The sequence below is a fragment of the Colossoma macropomum genome, unplaced genomic scaffold, assembly GCF_904425465.1.
Source record: "Colossoma macropomum unplaced genomic scaffold, Colossoma_macropomum, whole genome shotgun sequence".
Taxonomy (NCBI): Eukaryota; Metazoa; Chordata; class Actinopteri; order Characiformes; family Serrasalmidae; genus Colossoma; species Colossoma macropomum.
In genome coordinates this window covers 34,047,707-34,056,415 of record NW_023494793.1, presented here as the reverse complement: position 1 = coordinate 34,056,415, position 8,709 = coordinate 34,047,707, and the positions used below count along the sequence as shown (strand labels likewise).

Genomic DNA, 8,709 nt, shown 5'->3' with positions numbered 1-8,709 from the left:
TACACTAATTAAATTCTCTGTATTATTAGTGATCCCTTGTTTTTAATGTATAGTGAATATGAATGTTTATCTAAAGCAACATTGAAGGAACGTATATAAATGTAACTCAGAAACTTTCTCAGTACGTCTAGAAAATTGAACAAATTGAAGAAATTGAACATTCTAAGAACCAAAACTTGTGATGTAGAAAGAATGTTCTAATTACCAAAAATTGTTATCTTAGAAAGAGGGGAAATGGTCATGTAAAATGAATGATGACTGTTTTGGTACATCAACACATACAAATATTGTTAGAAAGCTGAAGAAAAACATATACAATTCATGATATGAGCCCAAAAAATTGTTGTTTCTCAGAAAAAGTGGTGTTTTTTGGGGCGTCCATTCAGTGTCTTTTCTATCTCTTTTCATGCAAATCTCTCACTCCAGGTACAAACTGAGAGGAATACAGCTCAACTTTGGACACAAGACACTTTGCACAAGTACATTACTAGACAAGTACTGAATTACCTATATTCATGGGTTAACATACATTAGCATCACCGGTCTTAGACTCAGTGTTGGTTTGAATCAGCTTGATGGTGGAGTTGTAGGGATATTTCTTCCTGTGTCACTGATGTGAAGCGTGGCTTTTAGGAACCACAAAAACTAAAAATATGTTTTATGCCAGAACTTCATAACAAAACAATGTCTCCGGTGTCAAGCAATACATTCATTTTGTGTAATAACTTAATGGGATGTGGCTTTTAGAGCCAATAAAAGCTTTGGACGTCTGGTTCTTAGTATTATAATGATGAACAGTTCTGACTCTGTAAATTTCAGTCTGAATGATTTTGTTTACATCTAAACCATTGAATAAGTGAGTAATTTTGAAAAATCGGTGGAGATCCCCTTTAACTACTCAGGTCGCAGATGCTCGGCCAAAAATCAAACGCAGATCTTTGCTATTACTTTAAGACTTGTCTGTCATATTTTTTTCAGCTGCTGCTCGAGTTGGAGGAATGGTTTAAGAGCAATGAGAGTCTGTAAAGAGTCGGACGTTAAAACAGACAGATTATGCTGACAGTAAATAGTGCTGACGTGCAGCTAGAAGAAGAGGAAAGCCAGCTCTACAGATGAATTCCCTCATTTCATCATTGAATGCATTCCCACCAGCAGTGAAATGAACAGGGTTTGGTTGGAAGTGGACCGAGAGCCTCGAGTTTGTGCCGGACCAGTTCAGCTGTTTGATGCAGACCCAAATATAGGTGGAACGTTCACACACGTCAAAAGGGAGCGAACTAAAGAAAAATGTTTCATAGGTTCATACCGAACAAGTTAGGAGAAACACCCAGAGAAAACTGTCCATCCCTGCGTAGCTGTCTGCACTACGTCTCAAACCGATGACATTTAATTAGCCTGCAACGTTTTTATTTATACGTTTCTACCAGCCCACTGCAAACTAGTGCAAGAGCCGGTTTATGAGAAGCCTGGCCACTTCCTGTTTTCCCCCAATATATCAAAACACGACTGCGAAACGCTAGAAGGTGCACTCAAGCTAGTCCTTAATGAATGGGAGTAAATGGAGCTAAACAACTCCTGAGTACAGGCCCGTGGACCTCTAAAGGGTGCTGCACGGCCCAAAGGTGGTCCGCGGCCCACAGGTTGAGAAACCCTTTTCTACACGGTGAACATGAGTGAGTGACATGCTTCACATCTAAAAACTCAGCCACAAAGCTAGAGCAGTCAAACACTGAATAACATTATAAAGAAAGGAGAAACTGCAAGTGTGAAGGCACAAGATTGTAAAGGGTCACACTGTAGCATTTTTGAGACATTGTTATTCTTTCATTAAATATTCTGGATGTAAGAAACATCCAATTTTCAATCCTGAAGTCTCTGAAAGGGAATCCAGAGACTTTAGACTTGAAAGCAATTTAAGATGCATTTGAAAAACTAACAAAGAGATGCATCAAAGAGTGTGTCCTCCATGTTGCCTCAATAAATAAAAAGGTTCAGCACTTAATGACTCTGAAGGTGCCATTAAGGCACACAATGCCAGGATCAGCTGCAATGTCTTTGCAGTGATCTTCCTTTTGGGCTCATTGAGTGAGTACACATTCAAAGACTTTATTTCAGATTTTATATTCAGTCAGCTCACATCTTTAGTTTTCCTACTGCTGATCTTTCATGCACAGTTGCCTCTAGAGAAATCAAAAACATCCAGTGCATGGCACTTCTGTGAGTGGCTACAGTAACTCTAATGGAGTTATGGATTAACTGAAATTTGGAGGAGGACCATGCCTTAATCCCCTCCTCCTTCCTGTCTAACTCCCTAAAAATAATACAGTTTTCACGTTCTGGGGTTCTGGCCTTCTAGCCCCAAGCAAAAAGCACCCAGAACTCCAGCCAAAATTTTCAGGGTTCTGTCCCCTCTCTGTCAATCAGTCTCCCCTCATACTTTCACCATACATTGTCCAAACTCGCAAACCACTCTTTACAACAGCGGTCATCAGAAAAGCATTTGTGAATGCACAACAAATTGAACCTTGAGGTGGATAGGCTACAATAGCAGAATATCACATTTGGTTCCACTCCTGTTAGCCAAGAACAGGAATATAAGGCTACAGCGGACACAGGCTCAACATAACTGGATAGCTGAAAATTGTAAAAGTGTTGCCTTGTCTGATGAATCTTAGTTACTGCTGCAGATGGCAAGGACAGAATTTGGGATAAACAGCATGAATCCATGGAGCCAATGATAGAAATTTTGAATATTACCTTAATCGGTAATCAAATAGATTAGATACTGTAATCAATAACCAAATTGGTAGTATTGGCTAACAGAGAATGTAAAATGTAATCCAATGGATTTACTTTGAATGTTATATGACTTGTTATATTTTAAAAAGAGATCTGGAGAATGTAAAATGTAGACTGAACAGCTCATCTTAAGCTAATTCTCATGTCATAGAAAAACCTCAGCTGTTTTATATTTTATTGTTGATTCTAAATAAGGTCATCTGTGGGGAAACTGCACTGGAATAATACTTGCTCTCAAGCTGCGGTATTTCTAGTTAAAAGATGCTTTTTCATTGTCAAAATTAAATATTCACTTGATGAAGAATGATTAATAACTGTTTATATTCTAAACGTAATGAAAAAACACAGACTTCAGAGTTTTGATGCTATAGTATATATTGTATTGCTTACAAAAGGTATCAACAGTTTATGCAAGCTGAGCCAGGCCCACGCTGTTGTTCTCCCTGTTAAAGATGGTGTAGTAGTTTCTGATGAAAACATCACCCAAGATCCACAGTGAGTCACTGCTGCCACTAAAACCAGTCATGCAGCCATAGGAGTTCTGAAATAAAATCAATGAGCTTTCATTGTTATTTATGCAAAATATATTCTTTGAAATTGTTTTGTTGTTTTGATACAGCGTTAGGTCTGAGTAAACATTCAAAGTATGCAGTTTGTCACTAACAGATATAAAAGAACTGACCTGAGAAACATAGGATGAAGCAGGGATAGTGAAAGTGTAGCCGTTAAGGGTGAAGGTAACTGAAGGCATGCTCTGGATGTTGCTGCAGCTCACAGTAGCCTGCAAGACAAGCATGAGAACACATCATTTTCAGTTTTCAGTGAAATTTTGTGCCTGATCGGAAGAGGAGCAGAAGTTAGACTTTCTAACGTGACTCAAAACAGCTTTACCAAGCATCACTAAGTACATCAACTTACGTCTCCATACTGGTCTGTGGTGGCGCCCACCCAGGAGTTAATGTTGCTGATATCAGTGGTTGGCCCCACAATCATGGAGGTTCCAGTATCAATAATAGCCTGACACCCACCAGAGCAAGCAACTGTCTGCCCGTTGATGGTAACACTGCAAACATCAATAGGGACAATTTGTAGTTGACATCAGTGTAGATTTTGGTGAGTGAAGAAGTAAGGACTGGATGAAAACTGAGAATTGGGAGCTTGAAAGCTGCGGTGCTCACTTTTAGAGGCATGCAAAAATTCAATGTATATGTAGCTCTAAGAGTATTTGAAGACTACCTACGCAGGGACATCATAATACATGCATAAATAGTGAATTATGTATTTGTCAAGTAATATTTTGCACAAAGTATTTGATGAAGAAAACATCTAAAATGCAAAAGACATTTGCTTTTAAATGTGCCTCAGTAACTCAAGTAGAAATATATACAACTGATATCTGTTAAATAAGCCTCTGCCTTATGAGTTCCATTGCTTGGGAATCAAGCTTTATAACGTGTTATAAATAAAAAAAAAAAGTCCATCACTTCAGTTTGCCAATACCATTTCATTACATCAATAACATCTCATGTTAATACCAGAAGCTGTTCATATGTTCATAAATACACATACATAAACCTGTTGTTCAGTGCTTACGCATGTGTTATGGAGTACTGATATAGGTAGAATTCAAATAACATCTGCATGATCAGACTCTGTGCATAGCTCACCTGTCCATAGTGATCTGGTAGTAGGTCTCAGAAGACAGAGGAATCCAGTAGATGTCGCCAGTGTAGTAGGAGCTGTCAATCTCACCAAAGAGCACCACACTGCCCTCCTCCTCACTGCAGATTTCAAAAGGAGTCAAGTTGAGGTAAACCCCCATTGAAGTTTTTCAGACTCAAACTAAAGAACAGCTAAAGCTAAAATTCCTCCCAAATGTTATTTGAATTTAGCCAGACTAGAGATGATAATAATAATAAATAATGAAGAAATAGCAGTAATTTAGTTGAGTTGAAGTAAAGCTGTAATGTTCAACTAAAGCATGTTGCTGCTGAGACTTTAAAGGCATGGTTACAAACTTTTTCAGGGTTAGGTGATACTGTTGGTCACCTAAGCAACTAGTAAGAACTAGTTAGAAGCAAATTTTTTCAGGTGACATCTTACTTGCTGCTCAGGTAGACAGAGAAGACGTCCTCAGAGACCAGGCCCTGGCTCACCATGTTGTCAAAGACAGGGGTGGCGCCATCGGAGGCAATGGACTGGTAGGCCAGACCCAGGATGCCATCTGCAGCCATGCTAGCCATGAAGGGAGCCTCAGTCTCGCTCAGTCCAAAGATCTGATTCTGAATTGAGATTCCACCAACCTACAACACATGAATTTAGTTTTAGCACAGTGATACACGTTATTCAGTTCTCCCTTCACTCATTACTTTCAGTCAACTTAATTAGCTTTGTGAAGCATAAAGAAGTTAATTGTTTTTACCTGTTTTTTTACAGGCTGAGGTCCCAAGTGAAATGTTACAGCTAAAAGCCAGTAAAAAAATGTTTTGCTAAATAATATTATCTTAGAATAAATGAAATCTGCACTATTCAAGGTTTGGGGATTTGGAGACTTCTTTGGTAGAAATGTGTAATTGCACGCAACATGCAGAATAAGAAGATATTTATAATGTCGCTTTTGCTTCAGACCCCTTCCCAGAGAGGATGAATCTGATGATTACAAGCGTTTTGGAAGAGAGAACTTAAAACTCGGTGTCTACCGAGAATGTAAGTTCATTATCTTCTGTTACGATCATATCTTCATCAGTATAACGCTGATTTTGCATTTGAGACCTAAAAGTCGAGCTAGACCTTCCTTGTGAGTCTGTGTGTGCGATGTTCATATGTAAAGATGCATGATGTGGTATGAAGAACTACCGCAACAACTCCACACATTTTCCTCCACTTTTCAATTATTATTTCTAGTATGTAATCATACATAGTGCAGCTTCAAGCAAATGTATTGCTGGATAAAGAAATGTCAAATTGGCTTATCCAGTTGAATGATATAATGAGCTACAATATCAGTCAGCAAGTATGCAGGTTTATGTGTTACTATTTTTTACAACAACTGGAACCACCAGCTTTCAATTTACATTAGCAGCATTAACTTTGTATGTCTTGCATAAAACTAAAAAACCAAAACAAGATTTCAAAACTACGTTAGTGCTTTATGTTTTGAAGAAAGTACTAAACACCTTTTGATCTCTGTTAACGATCTAATTTTCTAGTGATCTAATTTTCAATGTTAGGATTCTGAAACGCAGTAAGTACCGTCACAGTGTCGTATCCCAGGTATCCAGTCATGCTGCCGGTGCCGTACTGAATGGAGAGAGCCTCATTGGCATTCTGGAAAGTGCTGGAATCAGAAGGGTTGAACTTGTTGTGGTTCTCTAAAGAAAAGAAATACATTTAGTGCTGAAAGCTAAACGAGTTTGTTGTATATCTAAACCGAAACCTTCAAGAGTTAGCTGACCATGAGCAAACACTAGATGAGATTATATCTAACCATGAAGTAACTTCAACTCGTATAGCTGATGTCTATGTCCCTTGTGTTCACAGCAAGTACCAGTAAATTACTATTATTATTTTATTATTATTTTTTACTTACGGCAGGCTTCGCTTGAGCAGTACACTGAAGGCACCCACAAGTTAGAGGAGCCACTATCAAAAATCACTTGGAAGGACTGTGGTGGGGTGCCAATGGAGATTGCACCATAGTAGGAGAGCTGAGAGGAACAATAACGTATTTGTAAGTATCAACAGCACTTTTATTGTTATTGCTCTGTCTTAGAAATGTTAATGTTTAGCATTTTTTTTATTTAATCAGTGAGTGAGCTGTGCACATGCACTTAATCATCCAATCATAATCAGATTTTTATCTGATTATTCAAGTGGTCATGTAAACAGCATACTCTGATTGTTTTTAGATCAGATTAGGGCTTAGAAATCTGCATAAGAAATCTGATGCTCTTACTCTGATTTCTTTCAGTTTTCTCAGTCAGTTCATATGCAAAAACAGCACACAGCATTTAACACAGGACCCACGAGAGGGCAACAAAACACTTTCAGAGTGATGCTGAAACTAACTACATGCTTGACAAAATGAAGAATTTAAATATTCTTGCTCTTCTAGATGATTAATATTGATATTTCCTGCTCAAGTGATTTTCTTTTTAAAAAAGCCACAGCTTAATGAGTTATACATTATGTTGTCACATCTTTTCCATTATCTGATTAATTTGTTTGCAAGTGCATGTAAATGTGTTGAACAGATTTCTGGCAAAATCTGATTTCCTACAGTTATCAGATTATTAAGTTCATATAAACTCACTCAGTGATTCTTCAGGCTCTATTGAAAATTGTTGCATGAAATAATGACTTTAGATACTTTGCACTTTAGACACACACGTTGCTTGATTTGTGGGGGGCCTGGTGGACCTGTTCCACCCCCTTGGCCCACCCCCCAGTGGAGTTCTAGAATCCTCATGCTTTTTTTACACTTTAAATAAACAAAAGAGGCCACCAAAGATCACTTTTGATCATCATCAGTTTTTGGTAGCCACTGTCACCATGGCAACATTTACATGGCTGCATGCCACGATTGGTCATGTACTATTGCAGATGTACCCCAACTCTATTTTCTCATTTTTTTTTCCCCAACAGTAACACATAAATATTGCATTTCACTGTTAGGCTACTACTTACGTACTTAGTGAGTTAGTAACCAGGCAGTTAAATGAGCACATGTGTATATAGTTTAATTTTCTTTTTTCTGGTTATGGTAATAATGGCATACTTTTCTAACAACAAAGCTACATTTAAGTGGGCTAGTTGGTTGTCAGCCTTGCTACAGCAATGGCTGTTGGATATAGTGTTTCCTAGCTACCCCCTAACTTCTGGCTTCGATCCTAAGATGGTAGAACACTTTGACTTGGCTTAGATATTTTGGTAACTTACATCAGCATCATTGGTCATGGACTCAGTACCAGTCTGCACAAACTTGACGGTGGGCCTAAAGGGATGTTCCTTCCTGAACTTCTCCCAAATGCCTTTCTCCATCATCTTCTCACGCACAGTCTTGCCTTTGATCAGAGGAACCCTAAAGCACAGGTTACAGCGTTACTTGTACAGGTTTAAAATTTAACCACAAATCAAGTGTAGAATAAAACAGACTGAATAGCATCATGAAGCCCAGAGAGAGAAGGAGCTGCTATGGTAAAAGCACAAGAAGTTTGAGGCTCATGCAGTACTAATGCCCATATTTATAGACCAGTCAAAACGACTGTATGATCATGAGGACAGTTGTGCCGGCCACACTGCCGTGTCCTCCATAATATTTTGGAGATATTTTTATATTCTCATATAGATGCTCTGGACATGAGTAACATTTTAAACCCCAAAGTCTCTGAATGGGATTTCAGAAAAAAGGATTTAAGAATAGGAAAAAATTTAAGAAGCAGTTTAAAATAAGTAATACCAGTCAATGTGTCCCCCATGTTGCTCTAATAAAAAAAAGAAAGAAAAATATAAAAAAATATAATATAAAAAAATAATAATATATACAGCACTTACCTGAGGCACTCAGAAAGTGCCACTAAGGCACACAAGGCCAGGATCAGCTTCATTGTCTTTACTGTTGGGCTCAAAGAGTGAGTACACACCCACAGAGTTCAGCCTTTATATACAGTCAGCTCACGTCTCCTATGTTTAGTTTTCCTTATCGGCCAGATTCTGACACAGATTAAGCCAGTGAAACTAAAACACGACCTTTTACATAACTGCATTCACATGATTTTCTCAATGTTTCATTGATATTTTGAACTTGAAACATCAGATATACATTGTGTGTGTGAGAGAGATTTTTTCTCCCCTTCCCTCAAGGTTGATAGTCTTGTTCATTTCAAGGTAAACTGTAGCTTATATCATGTT

The 8,709-nt window shown here is 38.1% G+C and overlaps 1 protein-coding gene across 1 annotated transcript; it reads right to left on the bottom strand.

Annotated features, from left to right (window-relative positions):
* Positions 1-3,153: 3,153 nt before the first annotated feature.
* On the bottom strand, positions 3,154-8,475 carry LOC118813793 (pepsin A-like). The gene is made up of 9 exons (XM_036579339.1): positions 8,353-8,475; positions 7,738-7,879; positions 6,389-6,506; positions 6,052-6,170; positions 4,903-5,102; positions 4,467-4,580; positions 3,718-3,862; positions 3,482-3,580; positions 3,154-3,340 (listed from the first exon to the last, which is right to left on the bottom strand). Exons 1-9 carry the CDS (start codon positions 8,403-8,405, stop codon positions 3,206-3,208), a joined length of 1,125 nt encoding a protein of 374 aa, XP_036435232.1. The 5' UTR covers positions 8,406-8,475; the 3' UTR covers positions 3,154-3,205.
* Positions 8,476-8,709: the final 234 nt, after the last annotated feature.

What these genes read in the sequence shown, in the direction of transcription:
- LOC118813793 (XM_036579339.1), bottom strand. Translation starts at nt 8,405, where the DNA reads ATGAAGCTGATCCTGGCCTTGTGTGCCTTAGTGGCACTTTCTGAGTGC. An exon ending in CTGCTCAAGCGAAGCCTGCC is followed by an intron (nt 6,171 to 6,388) that starts GTAAGTAAAAAA and finishes TCTTTTCTTTAG; the next exon opens with AGAACCACAACAAGTTCAAC. An exon ending in CCACAGACCAGTATGGAGAC is followed by an intron (nt 3,581 to 3,717) that starts GTAAGTTGATGT and finishes CTTGTCTTGCAG; the next exon opens with GCTACTGTGAGCTGCAGCAA.